Source organism: Tursiops truncatus, chromosome 15, assembly GCF_011762595.2.
Source record: "Tursiops truncatus isolate mTurTru1 chromosome 15, mTurTru1.mat.Y, whole genome shotgun sequence".
In the NCBI taxonomy this organism is placed as follows: domain Eukaryota; kingdom Metazoa; phylum Chordata; class Mammalia; order Artiodactyla; family Delphinidae; genus Tursiops; species Tursiops truncatus.
Window position 1 is genome coordinate 85,413,443 of NC_047048.1, and position 20,558 is coordinate 85,434,000.

The window sequence follows — 20,558 nt, forward strand, 5'->3', positions numbered from 1 at the left end:
GTGCCCGCGCCATCCCGAACTTCCGCGACCGGCAGCGAGGAGGCCCGGGCGCGCGAGGGTCTGACCCGCCCGCCCGCGGGAGCGCCAGGTCTGGCCTTTCCGACGGAGTGAGCAGGGCGGAGACCCAAGTTGCGCGCCCCGCCCCGCCCGCCGCGGTGGCCGTCCGGGGGCGACACGTCCTGGGAGTACGCCGGTCGGAAGCGCAGCTGGGACTGACACGTGGACTTGGGCGGCGCTGCCCGGTGGGTCGGCTGGGCGGGAACGGACCCGGACACCCTGTGCCCACGCCGTCCGCGCCCGATGCAGCCGCTCCCGGATGAGGCCCGCAGGGAAGCGGCCGAGGACGCCCAGTGGTCCAGGTGGGGCCTCGCGGCGGGGGGTGGGGGCGGGGCGGCGGTCAGGGGAGGGAGCGGGCGTCCTGGGCAGAGATGGCTCCCTGCCGCCCCGCACCTTTGCTCTGCCTGGGGGGCCTTGCACCTCCACGCCTCCCATCCAGGGCCAGTGCCACCCCCCACCCACCCAGAGCCCCCTGCACTCTCTCCAGGCCGCCCCGGTCCTGGGGGTGGTGTGCGCAGTGTCTTGTCCCGGGAGGCCTGCCTGGCTGGGCAGGGTGGCTCCCAGGCCCGGCCTCCCCACCCCCAGGACCGCACCTGTGACCACCCACTGAGTGCCACCTGCGCAGGCAGGCAGTGGGCTGGGGGGCGTTGGGGGGACCACACCGGCACCTGCAGCAGTTGGCTGAGCCCTGCTGTCGTCGTGTGCCAGAGACGTGACGCCAACAGGGTCCCCACGGGGGTGTCGGTTGTGAGGGAGGAAGAGCCCAGGCAGGCCGCCCTCTTCTGCTGCCGGGTGCAGAAGGCCCTGGGACAGGGATCTGCTCACCAGCATGACTCACAGGGCGACCAGGACCGAGAGGCGAGCCCTCAGAGCAGCCCCCAGGCCGCCCGCCGCTCAGAGCTCCCTCAGGTCCTCCAGTGGACCCCAGGCCCACAGTCAGGCCCTGCGCTTCCAGGCCCGTCCACCTCCAGCTCTGAGTCCCCGGGGCCTGCCCTGCTGCCTGCGGGACCCGCCTCCCACAGCTGGTCACAGGAAGGCCTCAGAAGCCAGAAGGCTCCCTTGGGACAGGGCCTGGTGAGGGCGGGAGCCCCAAAGCCCAAATTGCAGCACGGGGTCTCCTTGCCAGGTGCCCAGGAGGGCGGCAGGCATGCGGGGTGTGCCCGGCTGGGGAGCGCCCTGCGGCCGCCTCTGCTCCCTCGCTCTCTCCCCGCCCTTGTCGAGGCGAGGCCCCGCCGACCCAGGTGGCAGGCAGCTCCGCAGCCAGCTGGGCAGAGGGCCGGGACCTCTGAAGAATGTTTTGAAACCTCCCCCTCGGTTACGCTTTAACGGATCTAGACCTGGCCGGCTTTGCCTTCACCGCCTCCCTCCCCGCCCAGTTTAGAAAGGAGCACCTGCAGGTGGGGTAGCGGGGGTCCTGGGTGGAGTGGGGCTCAGCGGGAAAAGGTGGTTCGCACCCCCGAGTGGCTAAAGGTGATGAGAATCGTGACAAGGGCGACCGTGGGCGGCTGCCGCCGTGTGGATGACCCCCGAGGCAGGGCGGCTCCCCAGGGACGTCCCAGCCGGGCGCCGGCAGCCTTGGGCCTGCACACTCCGGCGGTTGCCCTCTGCCCCTGCTTGCCCTCTGCCCCCAGCGCCGACTCATTTCCCTTTTCTGAATCGAGGGTCCACGTGACCTTGTGTTTGCTCAGCCGTGGGTGCTTCTCATGCACAGGGGCCATTTGCAGGATGCAGAAGGTTCTAGAAGGTTCACGGAAGCACCCTGAAGAGCTGGGGGCTCAGACCCAAGGCTCGGGAGTGGACAGAGTGGGCTGGAGGCAGGTCTTCAGGCCTTTTGTGGCTGATTTTGCCATGACCTTCCGTGTTCCTAGCAAGCCCGTCCGCAGGGCCAGGATTCTGCGTCTGGCGTCCTAATCGGGCCTCTGGCAGCTGGCCGTGTCTGGGTCACCCCCTCCAGCCAGACCTCCAGCTGGCCTGTTCTGTGTCCCCAGCAGCTGTGGAGGACGTCCCTTTGCCCACCCAGTGGCGCTGCCCGCCAACTCAGGGCCAGGGCTGCGGGGGCCTCCGGGGCCCAGGGAGGAAGCACACAGCACCTGGCCCCCCAGCTCCAGAGGGCGTCCCATGCCAGCGCCTTAAACTCAGAGTGGGCTGGTTGCCTGAAAGCTGACGGGCCCTTCTTGACCTCCCGGGGCCACAAGGAGGCGGGGGGGCAGCACCGTATTCTCGGTACCCTGCCAGCCTTCCAGAGCAGGTCAGTCTCATCTGGCTTTCCCCTGTTTCTAACTGGACTTCCCACCCAGAGAGCAAACAAAGCCAGGCTCCCGGGGTGCCGGCACAGTGCATCCGAGGGAGGGGCAGGTGCCGGGCACGCGGTCCCATCTGCGCGCAGGTGACCCTCCGCTGCTCTGACCACATAAAGGAATAAAACTTCCTTTTAAAGGCAACTTCGGGCTGTGGCTGTTCGTGGGAAGTTAAAAGCCTTGCTCCCCAGCCCCTGCCACTCCCCTTGTGCACCAACCCGTGCGTGTGTGCTTGCCGAGGGCTCGCCCGCAGGGCCGTGCAGGTGGCCCTGGACGGGCGTCGAGGCCACGGCAGGGCTGGGCTCATGAGTCCTCTGCTGGCTCCGTCCTGGTGGGCCCGGGTGGCCGGCTGGGCTGGTTTTGGTGGGCAGTTTGGACCGTGCCTCCCAGTAGGCCTGGTGGGATGTTTGCTCAGAGGGAGCAGTGTCCCCGAAGGCCTGAAGTGCGGGGCTGGGAAACAGGGGGCAAGAGGGTGGACTGGGGGTGTCATTCCCACGGTTGGAGCCGCGGAGGAGACAGGCCCTGAGCCCCCAGGGGTTGCATGTCACAAACTCAGACATTGAGCGGGTGCCTCCTGGGGACTCGCTGGCCTGGCAGAACCCCCGCCCCGCCCCTGCCCCGCCCCTCACAGTCTTTGGTTCTGTAAAGGAAACTAGCGTCTGGGACCACCAGGCCCCAGGTGAGTCTGCGACCTGCCCCGTGGGGTTCCGCCCCCTCCCGCCGCCTTAGCCTCTCCAGGGGGGAGGCCACCGAGACCTGCCGCATGCGCTGTGCTACCGTCATCCTCAGCATCTTGGCTTCTGAGTCATTCCAGGCACACTTTACGAACCAGGAAGGAGGGTGGGGGCGTGACGGCCCCTCCCTCGTCACTGAGGGTCACCGGGCAGTTTCCGAAGGGAGGAGCCCCCCAGCCCCTGCCGAGGCACGGTCCAGCGGCCGGCTCCTGGAACTGCAGAACGGCAGGCTTTCCAGCACGGGACCCTATTTCCCATTGGACTCCTATAGGAGGTTCTAATATAAAAAGCAACTCGTCCAAGAGTGCTGCCTGGGAGCCCCACCCATGGCACCCCTCCGGGCACCCAGAGACCCAGTTTGAAATCCGTGGTCCAGTGCACACGGGGAAATTGAGGCACAGGGAAGGGCGGGTTTCCCCGAGTCAGGCCAGGGCCCAGAGCGGCACCCAAGTCTCTCCTCCGGGAGAGTTGGTCACTACATCAGACCACACACATCACTGAGGGCTGCAGAACACTTTGGACTGTAATTCCCAAACTCCAAACCGGGCGCCGCCCACAAACACGGCTCTGTCTGGGGACAGCAGGCCGGGCTCCTTCACCCCAAACCCCCCGAGGGAGGGGCTCGAGCCTGGAAGCAGCTGTCTCCGCCAGTGGGATTGCCAGACGCTGCAGCCTCCTGGGGCAACAGCTCCTCAGCTGTGAGGGCAGCAGCGGGGCCGGGGAGGCCTCTGCAGGCCTGAGACACGGGGAAGGCTCCCCGACTCGCTCCCTGGACTGTGGAAAAGTACACTGATGTGCCAGGGGGAGCGGAGCCGGGGGAGGCGCCTGTGGAGGAGGGCCGTGCTGGTGCCAGGCCTCTCCCAGCCCGCTGGCCGGTCGACAGCTCCTTGTTGGGGCTCCAGGAACTGGTGGGTCACCTTGCTGCTCACTGACCCGAGAAGGAGCTGGGTGTCAGGGACATGAGCCCATCTTCACCGAGGAAACTGAAGCTCGGGAGGCCGGGCGACGGGCCCCACGTGCCACCCCCCACCCCCCGCCCTGTCTGTGACCAGGTCCAGGACAGCAGCTTCTTCCCTCCCCGAAACTTTCCCCCAGCGCCAGGGGTGCGGAGTCCACCCTGCCAGGAGGAGGGTGCGGGCCAGAGGGGGTGGGGGGCAGCCCCACCTCGCTGCCGGCCCAGCGGTCCTGCCCCGGAGATGACGGACACAGCCGTCCGCATGCACTTATCAGTTCTTGGTGCGGGTGCTGCCTGCCAGCGGGCAAGACCCTCGGGGCCTCCGAGGTCTCTCACCCCCGGGAGGCGTGCAGGCGAGGGCTCCGGCCCTCCCAGGGGTGGTCCTGGCCTCACCCTGGACTGTCCCCCGGAGTCGGCTCACAGCCTGAGCCTGGGTGGGGCCCACAGGCAGGGGACCTGCCCGTGTCCGCAGATGGAGTCCAAGCTCCACTACCCTGGGCCCCACTGGCTGTTCTTTTCACGTGCCCGGCCAGTGGGGGTAGCCCCCGCCAGGTCCAGACAGGGGTCCAAGGGGGTTTGGGGAGCGAGGGTGAGACTCCAGTGTCCTGGGTCATCCGCCAGGTGAGAGGCGTCCTTCCCTCTGTTCTGAGAACTGCCCGTGCGGCTCCTGCCGGCCTCACCCTCCTGGACACCTGTCCAGTGGCCTCCCCAAGGTCTACAGCACTAACGCCTCGGGCTGCTTTGGGCAGGCCTCGGGGGCCCTGGGCTTGGAGCCCCGGCCCCGTGCCTTCCCCACAGCCTGAACCTATTCCCTTTGTGCGTCTCGCACCACCACCCCTCCCCACCCTGGGGAGAACCCTTGCCCCAGTTGGGCAGGTGAGTCCAGGTGCAGGCAGGACCCGCAAGGCCCCACTGAGACTGCTTCAAGGCCTGTCCACTCTCCCGACCCCCCCCCCAGTTGTGGCCCCCACCCTCAGGGGACGTCCTCGCCCTGTGCAAAGACATCGCAAGTCACTAGTGGGGCTCCTCCCCCAGGCCGTCCCCCACTGAGCCCCCCTCCACCTGCACAAAGGGCACTGAGTCTCCTCTCTCTTTTTCGTTAAAAAAATACCAATCCCCCCTCCCCAAACTTTGTCTCTTAGGGCGGTTCTAGATGTACAGAGCTACCGCAAAGGCAGTACAGACTGCCACGCGCTCCACACGTGCCCCCACTCACGTCCTAGGTCAGTGTCCATTGGTCCCCATCAGTGGACTGCCGTGGACAGTCCTGCTGCCAAAGCCCACGCTGTGCTCGGGCTCTGCACTCTCCCCCGAGGTCCCAGGGCCCCGCCCAGGGTCCCACGGCACCTGCGTCTCCTGGGCTCCTCCGGGCTCTGCACTCCCCCCCCCGAGGTCCCAGGGCCCCACCCAGGGTCCCACAGGCACCTGCGTCTCCTGGGCTCCTCCGGGCTCTGCACTCTGGCAGTTTCTGACTTCCTGGTTTGGTGACTGACAGTCGACGGTGCTGGCCAGGAGCTTTGGGGACTTGTATAGACTTGGTCTGGCAACCTTCCCAGGCGGCCAGGGCTGCCTCACTGCTGCCCAGACTCCTCCCAGGGCCTGTCTGCCCCAAGGTGGTCTGCTGGGCAGACCCAGCTTTCCTGGGGACCCTGCGGGGGCCCATGGTGCTGTGGTACCCTCCCTCTCTGCTGCGGCTGGGGTCCTCTTCCCCAGCCCGTCGCCCCCTTGGCCGGCTACCAGCTGTCAGCCTGCTGCCTTCCTGGGCCCTTGGTCCATGGAAACCGAGAGCCCCGGGCCTGGAGAGCAGCACCTCCCCAGCTGCAGCTATTCAGCCTCTGCCCTGCGACAGCCATCCGGCCGCTCCCATCCCTGCTGCTGGAGGGACCCCGTGCATCATTTCTTGTGTCTGCCCGTTTCTCCCAGGAGTCACCAGACGCGAGCAGGTGGACATTTGAGAGGTGGCCGAGGGGCCCCATCCAACAGCCTCTCCTGGGCCTGACCGGGCCCTTCTCTCCCCAGACCCGAGTGCCAGGTGTGGACAGGGACGCTGCTTCTGGGGACATGCCTGCTATACTGCGCCCGCGTCAGCATGCCCGTCTGTGCCGCCGCCATGAGCCAGGACTTCGGCTGGAATAAGAAAGAGGCCGGTGTTGTGCTCAGCAGCTTCTTCTGGGGCTACTGCCTGACTCAGGTGGTGGGCGGCCACCTGGGGGACCGGTAATCCCTCCCGCGCTGCAGGGCTTGGGAGGTGGCTCCTAGGAAGGGAATGGGGGGAGGCCCCGCCCACAGCAGGACGGGGGCTGGGAGACCCGAGGGCTGCGCAGGGGTGGGCTGGGGCCGGCGCTCAGCTCGTCTGGGGTGCTTGGTTCCCTGGGGAGCAACCGGCACCCAAGGAGGCAGCTCTGGGGCCCATGGGGACAGAGGGACCCGGCTGTACCCTGCGCGCTCAGCCTCGGCCTCCTCTGCAGAGGGGATGTGGCTGCAGTGCCCACCCCAGAGGGCAGCTCCAAGTGACGGGCGGTGCCGGCCCCCTCCCCGGGTTCCTCCACGGTAGGGTCTCCTGGTCCGGCCTGCAGCCCAGCCGCACAGCTCCCCGTCACTGCCCTCTCGTCCCCCGTGCAGGATCGGGGGTGAGAAGGTCATCCTGCTGTCGGCTTCCGCCTGGGGCTTCATCACCGCCGCCACGCCGCTGCTCTCCCGCCTCAGCAGCGCCCACCTGGCCTTCATGACCTTCTCTCGCATCCTCACGGGCTTGCTCCAAGGTAGGGGGGCTGCGGGGGGCTGGACCTCGGGCCCACGCGCCGCAGAGCAAGGGGAGTGTGTGCACGGGTGTGTGTGCCCGCGTAGGTATGAGCATGCATACCTGTGTGCACGGGCGCGTGTTCAGGTGGGTGCTCGTGGGCGTGCACGTGTGTCCTCGTGTGTGCCCCTGCATGTGGTGTGCCTCACTTCAGAGCGGGTGCGTCAGTGCTGCAGCGCTGCTGCTGCTGAGGTCATGGGCTCTCCTCCCTGGCAGGCGGACAGCTCGGGCCGTCCCCGCTGGCGGGCTGCCGGCTCTGGGCTTCGCTTCCCTGCACCGGGCTTTGTTTGTGCTTCGAGGCCGTCGCGCCCAAGGCACTTTCCGTGTCTAGAGTCACTTCACAGTCTGGCTGGCACGTTTTAATGTCACGTGTCCTCCTCTGCCAAAACTTCCGCTCCAGGGATCCGGTGTCAGCCAGGTTGCCACGCGGCACCGTCGGCTCCACCAGCCGCATGGTGGGCACGTGCCCAGTTTCTGCGTGCTGCCAGTCGGAGGCCACACCCGCGCTGGCCGGGCCAGCAGGCTGAGGGGCTGCCAGCTTTCCCAAACCCCCCGCTCTCGTTCTTCGGGGATATTACACTTACGGAGAGAGCCCCCCTCAAAGATCCCCAGTGGCCTGGGGGAGCTGGTGGCAGGGGCGCACACCCACACTCCAGGGAGTGGGACGGCCTTCTGAGCTCCTGCCCTCCACCAGCATGGCATCTGACAGCATCCGTCCTCTGGACGTGACCCCTTCCTCACCACACCTCCCCACTTCCCAGAGCTCTGGTGGGGCGTGGGCCTCTAGCCCGTACCCCCAATACCCCAGATGTATATCCTGGAATGGGCCTCTGCCTGTTTCCTGATCAGCCCCACCGGGCCGGCCCACATGTGGTCCTGGTGGTCCAGGCAGTCCAGTGCCTGCGCGCCTTTGAATTCACCCCACGTGCTCCCCACATGGTGTGAGCAGGGGCCCGGGGCCCCAAAGGGAAGACAGGGACCAAGTCCTGTCCCTATGTGCCCTGGCCTCTGAGCTTCCCCAGGTGCTTTTGGAGAAAAGCGCAGTGTAACGGGCAAGAGCTGCTTTCGCCAGTGCAGTTTTTTTTTTTTAAACTAGATTTTAAAATAATTATAGCTTTACAGGAAGTTGCAGCGAACGGTACAGGGAGGTCCCGAGCTCCCTCCCCCGCCTCCCTGTGGTGGCATCTCGCGTAGCTACAGGGCAGCATCACATCCAGGGCCTGGCAGTGCAGTTCCACGGGGCTGTTCCGGTCTCACCGACGTACACGCACCGTGTGTGTCAGTGTGTGTGCGTGTGCACTTGTCACCTGTGTGTGTGCTTCTGCGTGTTGGTGCCAGGACTCTGGAGCCGTGTGGCTCTGGGAGCTGGCGTGACAGTGGAGGAGCGCCAGCTTGGCCCCAGAAGCCCCCCTGCAGCCGTCCTGGTGGCAGGACCTTGAGCGAACCCCCCGCTCCCCAAGCTGTCTCTTTAGCTGAGTGTTGGGAAAAGCCCAGCCCTGCTGATCCCTGGGGGTGACAGCGGGAGGAAGGAGACCCGGACTTGAATAATCACCGAGGGCCCCGCGGAGCTTCCAGCCCGTCTCACCCCTCTGCCGGCCACCCCGGCAGGGCCCGCGGGCCAGCTCGGGACACAGCTCTGCGCGGGCCTCTGCCTTCTCTGCCGCCCCAGGGGTTTACTTCCCTGCGCTGACCAGCCTGCTGTCCCAGAAGGTGCGGGAGAGTGAGCGAGCCTTCACCTACAGCACCGTGGGGGCCGGCTCCCAGTTTGGGTAAGTCCCGGCCTGGGGGGGGCCGAGCGGGGGGGGTCGGTGTGGGGAGGCGAAGGGCGTGCACCTGGCAGAGCGCCTCGGTGCGTCTGGTGGGGACGGGCCACGTGCACATCTGGGACAGGGTGACGCAGGTCTGGTGACTCTGTGCTCTGGGAGGCGCTTGCCACCCCCATCTCCATGCATGCTCTGTCCCTCTCGGGCCAGCGGCACGTGACCAGAGCTCTGGGGCTCTGGCACGTGGGCTGGGGTGTTACGTTCCCTTCCATCTGTGCTGACAGAACTGGATGGGGTGCCCGTCCCGATGGGGGAGGTGGCCTGCGTTCGCCCCAGAGGGTACCCGTCACGGTCCAGACATGAAAGGTCCAGACCTGTAAGGGCCAGACCTGTGCCCCTCCCCACTGCACCCCACAGAGCGCCAGACCCTCCGTGGGGCGACCACACTGGGGCTGGAAGGACGTCTTGCTGTCCTATTGGGGCTTCACGACCCCCCGGGCTCAGGGCCCTCACGTTACTGCTGCCGAGGTCCAAGCAGAATGCAGAGGGGTGAGGGGTACCTGCTGGGGGGCTGGGAGTGGCCCAGATAGAAACCCAGGGGGCCCAGTGACATGTGAATTTCAGAGAAGCAATACACGGACAGGAGAGTTTCATTGTTTATCTGAAATCCCGTCTCACTGGGTGACCTGGGCCTTCCGGGGAGGGAGTGGGGTGCAGGGGAGGTACAGGGAGAGACCGTGCCCACCCCCTCCCCGCAGATGGGGAAATGGAGGCTCAGAGCGGAAGGCATCCCTCCACCGGCCTTGGGGGAAAGCCTTTCTCCTTTAACTGTCTCCTGGCCAAGCCTCAGCAGGTGGGGGGCAGCTGAGGGGTAGCCTCTGAACAGACAGGCCAGCCTGGGGGAGGGGTGGGCCCCGAGGGCATATTTGGGACAATAGCATTGGCAGGACCTGGGGAGGCAGCTGGGTTGGGTGGTTGTTTTTGCATTTTGAAATCTTTTTGAAATTTCATCCTCTCTGATATGAGCAGCTGAAAACAGCGAGGAGGTTTTATGTTTCAGCGTGTTCTTGTCACCGCTGTCTTCTCGTTGCCCTTTTCATTTTAAAAGGATCCACACACAACTGTAGGCCAACTGGGAGGCCTAGTAAGGAGATACTAGGGCAACACAGGACCCGTGTGCCACATCACGGCTGCCACGTCCACGCTGGCCCCCGTGGCACCGGGAGTCCCCGGAAAGCTTGCATCTGTCTTAAAAAAATGCACAACATGAGGTTAAGTTTGATTTGGGGCAAAATGAGGGCTGCAGCCCGGGAGACAGCATTTCAGAGAAACTGCTCCCAGGAGGTGAGGGGAGGAGCCGGGATATAGAGGAGTTTTGCAACAAAAGGGCAGGTAATGGTCAAAAATTATTGTTAATTAAAGAAAACCGGATCTCTCAAGTTTAGGAATTTAGTGCTTTTCTGTGTCTGGGAAGATGCAAGAGTCTGGGCTCACTGAAATCATTCCTTTGATGTGCACCTCAGCTCTCTGGGGCCAGTGTCCTGTATTTTCACATCCTGAGTTTCCGCAGGGCTCACCGCAGGGAGTGGCTGCGGTCAGACGGCTGCAGGATAGCAGGTATTCTTTTCAGCCCTGAGTTTCCTCAGGGCTCACTGGCTCACGTTGGAGGGCTGCAATCCTTGATGAATGTGACATCCTTTGTTTGTTGATATGGCAGGAAATATTCCATTTATAAACATTCCATTTATCACATCCCTAGCAAGCTGCCTGGGGACCAGCCTTCCGGGCAGTTGCCTCACAGGGGATAGAAATGCTCTTTTCTAGGGACTCAGGTCACCTGGGGTAGGGATCTCGGAGATGTCTCTGCACCCCAGTGAAGCGAGGGTCCCAGCCACGCCCCTCTCTGTCGTTCCAGGACGCTGGTGACGGGGGCCGTAGGCTCCCTGCTCCTGGACTGGTACGGCTGGCCGAGCGTCTTCTATTTCTCGGGTGGGCTCACCCTGCTGTGGGTGTGTTACGTGTACAGGTGTCTGCTGGGTGAGAAAGGTACGTGCTGCTGCCTGGGAAGGGCGGGGGCCCTGGCGCCTTGTCCCCTCCAGCGAGCGGCCACCGAACCCCCAAGAGCAGGCCAGCTCGGGGGCCCCAGGATCCCCTAGGTAGAGCCTCACAGAAGACGCCCACTCCCTGAGTCTCAGCCGGCTACGGTCAAGTCTGGTGTGAGAGTCGCCGGGTGAACGCACACGTGCAGGGGGCTGTGCAGCCGGCAGAGGCAGATTGCAGGGGTAGAGGTGGCTCCCGGTGACAGGAGTGGGGCCTGGAGGGTTTGAGGACTCAGGGGACAGATGGCCACACTACTGTCCACCCTCGAGGGCAGATGCTGCCGACCCCAGGCTCTGGCGGAGAGGACAGGATGGCCCCCAGGCACAGCCGGGGACCCACGAGCCGCCCCCAGCTTCTGGCCTGTGGGGGCAGAGCCGTCCACCCTCTTTGAATGGCTTTCACGTGGAGATGCCTTGCCCTTCAGATCTCATCCTGGCCTTGGGCGTCCTGGCGCAGGGCCTGCCGGTGTCCAGACACACCAAGGTGCCCTGGAGACAGCTCTTCCGAAAGCCTTCTGTCTGGTGAGCCAGGCTGCTGCGGGGATGGGGTTTGGGGCCCTGGGGACCTCGGCCACAGGGCGAGCGGCCCACGCGGGGGCGGCTCCACTCTGGGCTCCGCGCCCTCAGGCCCCTGGCTGCCCTGGGTGTGGGGAGGGGCTGGGGTGTGGACCCTGAGCCTGGCCCCCGCCCCCCCAGGGCGGCCATCATCTCCCAGCTCTCGGCGGCCTGCTCCTTCTTCATCCTCCTCTCCTGGCTGCCGACCTTCTTTAAGGAGACCTTCCCCAGCTCCAAGGTGGGTTGGCCGCCCAGCAGCTCACAGGGTTGGGGGGCGCCGCGAAGCACACGCAGAGGGGCCCTGGGTTCCTTCCGCCGAGCTCTGGCAGCTCTGCCGCCTCCTGGCTCAGCGGCCGCACCTGGGTGCACACAGGAGAGGCCCAGCTGCTGCCCCGGCTGCCTGCCTGTCTGCAGACAGTCCTTCCCGGGGGGTGGGGGGGCACGCAGGGGCTGTGATGTGGGCACAGATGTCAGCTGCTGGTCAGCCTGGCTGACTGCACCCCAGCCGCCCGGCTACGCTCCTAATTCTGGTGACCGGGGCCCCCTGGCTGCACACTCTGGGCAGGGTGCGGCCCCCCAGCTCTGCCCTGTGGGGTGTGGGGAGCCGTGAGGGAGGTTCTGCCTGCAGGGGTGATAGCACTTGGGGGCCCAGCGCTCAGTCAAGGTCGGGGATGACTTAGGATCTCGGAGGCCCAGCCTGTGGGCAGAGAGCCTGGTGGGCAGTGGTGGGCGTGGATGACCGCCTGGGCTGTTCGTCCTTTCCCCGTGGTCGGGCACCTGCCCTGGCGGCCTCTGAGGCCCCTGCACCCTCCTTCCCTGCAGGGCTGGGTCTTCAACGTGGTGCCCTGGCTAGTGGCCATTCCTGCCAGTCTGTTCAGCGGGCTTCTCTCAGACCGTCTCATCAATCAGGGTGAGCCCTGGGGGAGGGGCCGGGCAGGGAGCCATGCCTGGGCTTTGCCTCACTCTGGGGGGCAGAGAGGCACCCCTCCTGGGGTGCTCCTGTAGCGATGGGAAGAGGCCACGCCCCCGAGGACCAGGCCGTGAGAGTGGGACCCCTGGCCCTTAGAGCCAGCCAGGTGGGCCCGTGGAGCCCGGCTCCCAGCCCGACTCTGCTGATGACTGCCTCCAGCTTCTCACCCCCCAGCCTGTTTCCCCAGGTGGGGACATTGGGACACAGTCACACTGCGACGGTGGAATTCCTCCACCTGGGGGCTGGACACAGCCCCCGGCCTCTTCAGAGGAGGAAAGGGCACCTGGTGAGGTCAGAGGTCTCAGGCCTGAGACCCGAGTGCACACGGCCCGAGGATGACTGTCCCGCAGACACGCAAGCTCCCCACGACCCTGCACTGCACGTCCTTAAATGTCAGTCTTGTCCTAGTTACAGAAGAACCACCCACTCATTGTGGAAAAATTAGAAAATTGGTAGAAACACAAAGCAAGCACTTTGTAACCATAGAGTGGCCTTCCTCAGGTGCGCCTGCCAGGCCTCGGCCTTGGGAACCCTCTAAGTGCACAGGCTCATACACGTGTGCGCGCGGCTCACGGCGATGCAGGGGCTGCCCCACCGCCAGCCCAGCCCGGCCCTCCTCTCCCCGCTCCCTCCGCGCAGCCGTGAGGGTGGGACCCACTCTGGGTGCCGTCTGGGGTGGGACAGCACAGATGGGCCGACAGGATGTCTCCTGGTCTCCCCGTCTAGGTTACAGGACCATCACTGTGCGGAAGTTCATGCAGGTAGGAGGGTCGTGGGACGGCTCTCTCCCTCCGGACGTCCCTGTTTCGTTCCTGGGGCCCCTGACCTAGAAGGGGACTGGTGTGGCACAGTGGCTGGAGGGCACTGTGGGGCAGTGCTTGGGACTGGCTTGGCTGACCTGAGGCCCTTCCCTGAGTCCTGGTGCCCATTTGGGGGCCTGGGTCGGCTCACGTCGAATGGGCTACGACCAGCAGGTCCAGATCATTCGTGCAGCCTCGTCCCAGTGGCCTCCAGGCAGGCCCCAACCCGGGAGGGGTGCCCACCGACCCTCGTTCAGTGTGGCCCAGACAGCCCAGGAAGGGGCGAGACTCCCACCCCGTCCCCACTCGTCTCTCCCACAGGCGATGGGCCTCGGCCTGTCCAGCGTTTTTGCCCTGTGTTTGGGCCACACCTCGAGCTTTTGTAAGTCTGTGGTCTTTGCATCAGCCTCCATCGGCCTCCAGACCTTCAACCACAGGTAAGGGCCAGGTTCCTCGTCCACCAGAGCCACCCACGCTGCCTTTGGGCTCCCGGGTCTGGGGCCCCTGGCTCGGGGCGCACATGGAGGGCGGGCGCATGGCAGGTCCCCACAAGTGAGCCGCGAGGCGAAGGGCAGTCAGGGTATCAAGCCGGTGAGGACCTGGGCCTTTTGGGAAAGCAAAACGGGTGCTTGGGGAGGGGCTGGCAGAGCAGATGAGGGTCCCCAAGCAGCATCTTTTGAACCAAAGGTGGGGAGCGAGCCCATCGGATCCCACGTGTTGTTCTGCGGGCCTCCCGGCCTGCGCAGCAGCTCAGTGTTTAGTCAGAAAAACTGCACTGACTTGTCTTGGGAATCGGCACCTTGATGTCGTTTTCCAGATTATCGGGTGGCAAATGAGTGTGAGTCCAGGCAAACTCACCTCCCTGTCTTGTTTCATCCTGGGAGTGGGTCCCATGCGTAACCGCTGAGCTGGAGCTGAGCTCCTGGCGTGGCCAGCCTCCGGAATCCAGGTGATCGGAGGACCGACCGCCGGCTTGGCGGGTGGCGGCCGCCCTGTGGTCACTTACCTGCGTCCTTTCCTCTTCCTGCAGCGGCATTTCCGTTAATATCCAGGACCTGGCCCCGTCCTGTGCCGGCTTTCTGTTTGGTGAGGACCTTGGCCCCTCGTTGGACAGGAAGTGGCTGCGCCCCCCTGCTCACCCCCTCCCCGCTCCCAGGGCCCCCAGGTGGGTGCGCCATGGGAGGGTCACAGTGGGCCTCCGCTGACTGGTCCTCGTTCTCTCTGTCCTGTTTCAGGTGTGGCCAACACAGCTGGGGCTTTGGCAGGTGAGAAGTGGGCTGGGGTCCCCTGCCTGCGGGTTTCAAACCCAGAGTTCCCCGGGGCGCCGCCCCACGCCTGTGTCCTCCCACCTGCTCCGCTGCTTCGGCCCTCAGGGTGGGGTGTGGCACCCCTTGGGGGGTCCCCACAGTGTCAGAGCAGTGGCGGGGGGGGAGCCCAGACCCCAGAGCTGGCCGGGGGAGAGCACAGAGCCGTCTACCACGGTGCTCATGCTTCCAATGGCATGTAACCGTCCCCAACCACGTGACCCGCAGATGTGAGTGAATCCCCGAGGTCCAGGGTCCCCAGAGGCCAAGTGCCTGGGTGACGGTGACGGGGCTCATGCCCTCAGGCCCCCCGCCCTCAGCTCCCCTCAAAGCTGTCCTCAAAGGGGCGGGATGGCCCATCACCCCGTCTGCTTGTCCCCTCTCGAGGGTGCAGGAGTCGTGGGCGTGTGCCTGGGTGGCTACCTCATCGAGACCACGGGCTCCTGGACGTCCGTGTTCGACCTGGTGGCGGCAGTCAGCAGCCTCGGGCTATGCACCTTCCTGGTGTTCGGGAAGGCCCAGCGGGTGGACCTGAGCCCCGCCCATGAAGACCTCTAGCCGACCGACCCCCTGTCCCCGAGGACCCAGCGCCGTCCCCTCGGGGACAGCGTTCAGCTTAGAGGCCCCTTGCTCCTGGCCCGCAGGGTGAGCAGAGGCGGGGGAGCCTCAGCCCCGCAGGAGAGTGCGGTCCGGTTCCCCCGCCCTTGGGGGTAGCAGCCTCCTTCCGGGCTGGTGGGACCTCACGGTGGGTGGATTAGCATCTTCAGTAGCAGCAGCTTCGTCACAGACACGGCCTGTTCCTCGTAGACCAAGCCCCACGTGGTCAGCCCGCCCGGGGCCGTGTCACTGCAGGGCAGGGCGCCCCACGGGAGTCTCTCCCCAGACCTGCCTGGCTCTGTTTCTCTGCTCTTGGGGTCGGATCTCTGTGGTGGGCCGTCCTGTGCACTGCGGGGCGTTTAGCAGTGTCCCTGGCCCCCACCCACTAGATGACCCCCCTACTCATGACAGCCAACCCTGTCTCCTGACATCACCAAGTGTCCCCGGGAGACCCGCCCCCTGGCTGAGGACCACAGCTCTAGAAGAAGGCCAGGGAGGGCTGTGGTGTTTCCGCTTCTCTAGGCACCCAGGCTGAGGCCCCCCAGTTCGATGGGTGGGCAGAAGTGGGGGCTCGAGGCCCTTGTGCATCGTTGGGGACCCTGCCCCCGGCGTCCCCTCCCGTGGATTCCCAGGCACTGGCGATGCGTCCTGCTCCCCTGGTGCCTGGGGAGGGCGCGTGGGCACCTGCTTCTGGCCAGGACACGCCCCGGAACCAGTGAACCCACCGGTCCGCATTCTCTTTCTCCCTCCTTGTTTACAATAGAGGGGCCGGTCGTCTCGCGGATTAATAATAGATTTTGCAAGATGTATATGCAGAGAAAAGAAACTATGAGAATGGAAAAGCACACCAAAGCCTTATTTAAATGATGACTATTAAACTATTTAAAAAGAAAAACATAATGTTATTTAAGGCCCTTCTTATGAAAAGAATAAACGAGTGTTAAAGATTTATTTCACTAGTTCGAGGAAACCAGCAACGTGTTTCAAACAGTCGAAGGAAAATGCCAAGAACAGACATACTGATCCTCCAGGATGCTGACACACACGTGCAAACACAGCCGAGGTGGGGTTTCCTAGCTCCCGCTCTGGACAGACCCCGCCTGTGCGTCTGTGTCGGAGCTGCTTGGTGTAGCTGTCAGCTGTGTAGATTCTAGAATCAGACAACTCCTAATTCTCCATGTAAGCAAAGATTTCCTCCCGCAGCCCCCCCACTTGTGATCAGAAAGACTCTGAAAGAAAGATTCGCGATTACAGAGTGAGTCTGGCCCCTGTAGGTTTGGCCTGACTGTTCACGGAGATGCAGCCAGAATGTTAATTTGCCATAAAGGCCGCGCTGTCTGCTCGGCTGGGGGTTTTCATGAGAAACCGCGGGTGGGTTTCTAGGCTGTGCTCTCCCGAGCTGGGAGCCCTGCCCGGGAAACTCCCCAGGGCGGGGTGGTTTCCTCAGGACACAGGACACAGGACACAGGACACAGGACGCAGGTGTGTCCTCGTGCCTGCAGCGCAGGGATGCTCTGCCTTCTTGTTGGGCAACTGTCACCGCCATCATCGTCGTGACTTTCTCCTCCCAAACTGGAGCTCTCCCCTCCCCCTCCCCCAGATCCTGGCGCCCACCATCTGCTTTCCGTCTCTATGAACTTGACCCTTCAGGGACCTCAATGGAAACGTATCCTACAGCATTTGTCCTTTTGTGACTGACTCATCTCGCTAAGCATGGTGTCCTCAGGGTTCGTCCGTGCTGTAGCGCGTGCTGGGATTTCCTTCCTTTGTAAGTCCGTGTAATACTTCATTGTATGGCGGGACCACGTGTTGTTCAGCTCTTCATCCATCGGTGGACACTGGGCTGCTTCCACCTCTCGGCCGCCGTGAATTCGCTGCTGTGAGCATGGATGTGAGAGTAACACCTTTCTTTCTAACCCACAGCAAACTGTAAACTCTTGGAGAGCGTGAGAGAGACGGCCCTTCCCGTGGGAACATAGCCGTCTGGGGTCTCAGTGCTCGAGCCCTGAAGGGATGCGGGACCCAGAAGGTGCTGGTGGGTCCTGCTCAGCAGGGGGTCCTAGGGCATGCGTGTAAACTGGGATCCCCGGCCTCCTGGAATCCGAGTCTGGTCACGCTTCTGTTAGCACCTGGCAGAACAGGGGAGGGAGAAGCCAGGATGTGGGGGCCCTGGGCCTGCTGTGCAGTAGCTGGGCCCAGCCTCCTCCCGTCACTGCCGTCCCTCGTGCTCAGTGTCACCTGGAGCTGGGTGCGGCCCCTCAACCCTTCCCAATGCCAGTGTTGGGCCCTGGGTCGGGCTCCGAGGATTCCAGGTGAAATGGTTGCTGGCGGGGAGGGCAGCGTTAGCGCAGACGGGCGGGAGGATGGCCGGGCCCCGCTGTGTTATCTGGTGCAGCCAGGCTCAGACACGTCCCCAGCCCGGCTGGCCCTGGCAGGATCCCAGGGCCGACACCAACCCTGAGTGCAGTAGGGGGAGAGCCGGTGCGGAGTCTGTAGGGCCACCAAACCCCAGACACTTCCCTCCTGAGAGGAGGGGCTCTGGCCGCCCGGGGCCGTGAGTGTGCACTTGTGCAGGGCATGTGTGCAATAGTGCGTGTGTGTGTGCATTTGTGCACGCGTGTGTGTACGCCTTGCCTGCCCGGCCCACAGCCAGGAGGCGCCTCGGGAGGGCCAGGCTGCTGTCCTCCTGCAGCTGGCTGACAGAGGGCGCCGTCTGACAGGGCTTTTCCCGGCCCCAGAGCAGCCGACCTGACGCTTCCCTAGGGCGCCAGGTGGGAGCCGAGGGGTCCAGCTGGCCACCCTGTGCCGTGCAGGCCGGTGCTCTTGCCCCTCAGCTCTGTAGGAAGGGACGGGTTGGAAGGACATTCCAGGCGCAGGGAGGCTCGAGGCTGGACCCCGAGGCGGGAGGGGGCCCGAGGAGCGGCAGGACCTGGGGGTGCGCGTATGGGAGCGGGGACCCTCTCCCACCACCCCTCCCCCAGTCTGGGTCCCCACTGTGGGTCCCTCCCGCTGGCTGCTGGGCCTGCACACACGGGGTTACGGCGTCCACTTCTTCTTTCTTTTTATAAATTTATTTATTTATTTTTGGCTGCGTTGGGTCTTTGTTGCTGCGCGCGGGCTTTTCTCTAGTTGTGCCGAGCGGGGGCTGCTCTTCGTTGCGGTGCACGGGCTTCTCATTGCAGTGGCTTCTCTCTCTTTTTTTAAAAAACTATTTATTTAATTTATTTATTTTTGGCTGCGTTGGTTCCTTCGTTGCTGCGCGCGAGCTTTCTCTAGTTGTGGTGAGTGGGGGCTACTCTTCGTTGCAGTGCGTGGGTTTCTCATCGTGGTGTCTTCTCTTGTTGCAGAGCACGGGCTCTAGGCTCCCGGGCTTCTGGAGTGTGGCTTGCGGGCTCTAGAGCGCAGCCTCAGTAATTGTGGCGCACGGGCTTAATTGCTCTGGGGCATGTGGGATCTTCCTGGACCAGGCCTCAAACCCATGTCTCCTGCGTTGGCAGGCAGATCCTTAATCACTGCGCCACCAGGGAAGCCCACGGTGGCTTCTCTTGTTGCGGAGCACGGGATCTAGGCGCACAGGCTCAGTAGTTGTGGCGCACGGGCTTAGTTGCTCCGCGGCATGTGGGATCTTCCCGGAGCACGGCTCGAACCCGTGTCCCCTGCATTGGCAGGCGGATTCCCAACCACTGCGTCACCAGGGAAGGTCTGTGTCCTCTTCTAACAAGAAGACAGACAGCAGCAGGACTTCGGGGTTGGAGGTCCTGGGGGGGCCGTCCCCCGGTCCTCTCCCCAGGGCACAGGTGTCCTCAGGGGCAGGGCTGTCCCCCGACCTGGGACTGCAGGAGTTTGGCGTCAGGACGGGCTGGGGTCCCTCTGGGGCCCAGGATGTGCCAGTCCAGGCTCCCCCCGATGTCCTGTCCCCAGACCCCACCAGCCCCACACAGGCCTCGCCGGGCTCCCTCCCCCATCTCCCGCTCTCAGGCGGGGTGTCCCCTCCTGGTCACCATAAGTGACACTCTTCTGTCATTTCTTTAAAACAGGATCTTTAATGGCCAGTTAATATCTGTAATTAGCATGTTAATTAGCCCCACCTCTCTGGGCTCCCCCCACCCCCACTTCTGGCTTTGTCCTTCAGCTGTAGGACAAGGCCCTGGGGGTGCCCCCTTGCCCCTGGGGGACCCCTGCTCGCCTTTCCTGGGCGGGATGTGCAGGGGCCATCCTGGGCGTTTGGGGCGCCCCCGAGGCCGCGGGCCGTGTTCTCTCCAGTGTTCGGTGGAGCCTGCCGTTCGTTCCGTCCGCTGGTTCCTGCAGAAGGAGCAGGGCTGCGCGTAGGAACACACTTTTGATGGGCACTTGCTTTATCATGTTTAATTGAACACCGTTGAAGCCGTGGCATGAATATTCAGCGAGGTGGCTGGAAGCCTCATCTGATTGCGGGACGCGCCCCAGCACGGCGCCTGTCAAAGGGGGAGCGAGGTAGGGAAGCTATTAATTGAAATAGCTTCATTAATTAGTAATTAACAGCAGAGAAATGACTGTGTAACACGTCGTATTTCAGTAGATGCCCTTCATGTGTTATGGGACCTGTAATTAAAGGACGGGGCATTTTAATTACAGGCAAGCTTGGCCCTTTGAACTTTGGAATACAAAAGAGGCCCCCAGCTTTCAAGGAAGCTGGCGGGGAGGCTGGTGCAGGTGCAGGGACTGTGTGCCTGGCCGCCCCTCGCTCCTCGGGCGCGTGGGCTCTGGCTTCTCCTCCCTGCACCTGGAGGACGTGGCCCTATGGGTTCTCCTGGGGTCACAGGCCGGTGCAGGGGAGCAGTGGGGTGGGAGGGAGGACCCAGAGGGTGATGCCTGCGCCACCCTGCTGGCAGCGTCCTGCGAGGAGGGGCTGAGAGCAGTGCCCTGAGGCCGGACGGAAGACCCCCGGGGCCAGCTGCGCCCGCCCGCCCCCCACTGGGCTCGCGTCTCTGCTCTGTCCTGATGGACAGCAAGAAGTCCAGGGACAGTGCTCGTCGAGGGCACCCGCACGGTGGGGAAGGATGCGCCTAGCGCCCTGAGTGCGTGGTGGTCCCCTCCTCTCACGTGGACACGCTGAGCCCAGCGGGCAGGCCCCCGAGCCCACCCGAAGCCGCGCTGCTCCTCATGGGCACTGCAGGGTGCCCTCCCTGCCACTCCTGCCTCCTGCTGGATGTGAAGCAACAGCTGTGTCAGCTCCACGTCTCTTTCCAGCTCATGCTCTCTGTCTCTGTCTCCCTCTGTCTCTGTCTCTCTCTATCTCTGTCTCTCTTCATTGTCTCTGTCTCTATCTCTGTCTCCCTCTGTCTCTGTCTCTCTCTATCTCTGTCTCTCTTCATTGTCTCTGTCACTATCTCCGTTTCTGTCTTTCTGTCTCTGTCTCTGCCTCTTTATCTCTGTCTCTCTTCATTGTCTTTGTCTGTCTCTGCCTCTCTCTCCCCAGAGGGGTCGCGGGCCCCTCACCCTGGCCATCTGTTGACACGACTCTCCTAAGGTCCCGGACGACGAAGTCCAGCTGTCCCTCCAGCCTCTCTGGGCCTTACTCTGAGAGGCTCCTGCTTCAGCCTCTGAGCCACAGGGCTCTGCCCCCCCAGCCCTGGCTCCCAGGCTCT

The 20,558-nt window shown here is 64.0% G+C and overlaps 1 protein-coding gene across 3 annotated transcripts; it reads left to right on the forward strand.

The window, feature by feature from the left end:
• The first annotated feature begins 82 nt into the window (after positions 1 to 82).
• SLC17A9 (solute carrier family 17 member 9) lies at positions 83 to 15,657 on the forward strand. 3 transcript variants are annotated; one of them, XM_033839973.2, is made up of 13 exons: positions 88 to 359; positions 6,063 to 6,260; positions 6,666 to 6,805; positions 8,513 to 8,612; positions 10,522 to 10,652; positions 11,131 to 11,227; positions 11,402 to 11,498; positions 12,083 to 12,170; positions 12,957 to 12,991; positions 13,352 to 13,467; positions 14,061 to 14,116; positions 14,266 to 14,295; positions 14,722 to 15,657. In XM_033839973.2, exons 1-13 carry the CDS (start codon positions 301 to 303, stop codon positions 14,880 to 14,882), a joined length of 1,308 nt encoding a protein of 435 aa, XP_033695864.1. In that variant the 5' UTR covers positions 88 to 300; the 3' UTR covers positions 14,883 to 15,657. The 3 variants fall into 3 exon arrangements, with proteins under 3 accessions (XP_033695865.1, XP_033695864.1, XP_033695863.1); XM_033839972.2 differs by having other exon boundaries at positions 91 to 359; positions 14,729 to 15,657; XM_033839974.2 differs by lacking the exons at positions 12,957 to 12,991; positions 13,352 to 13,467; positions 14,061 to 14,116; positions 14,266 to 14,295; positions 14,722 to 15,657 and adding an exon at positions 12,418 to 12,725 and having other exon boundaries at positions 83 to 359.
• Positions 15,658 to 20,558: the final 4,901 nt, after the last annotated feature.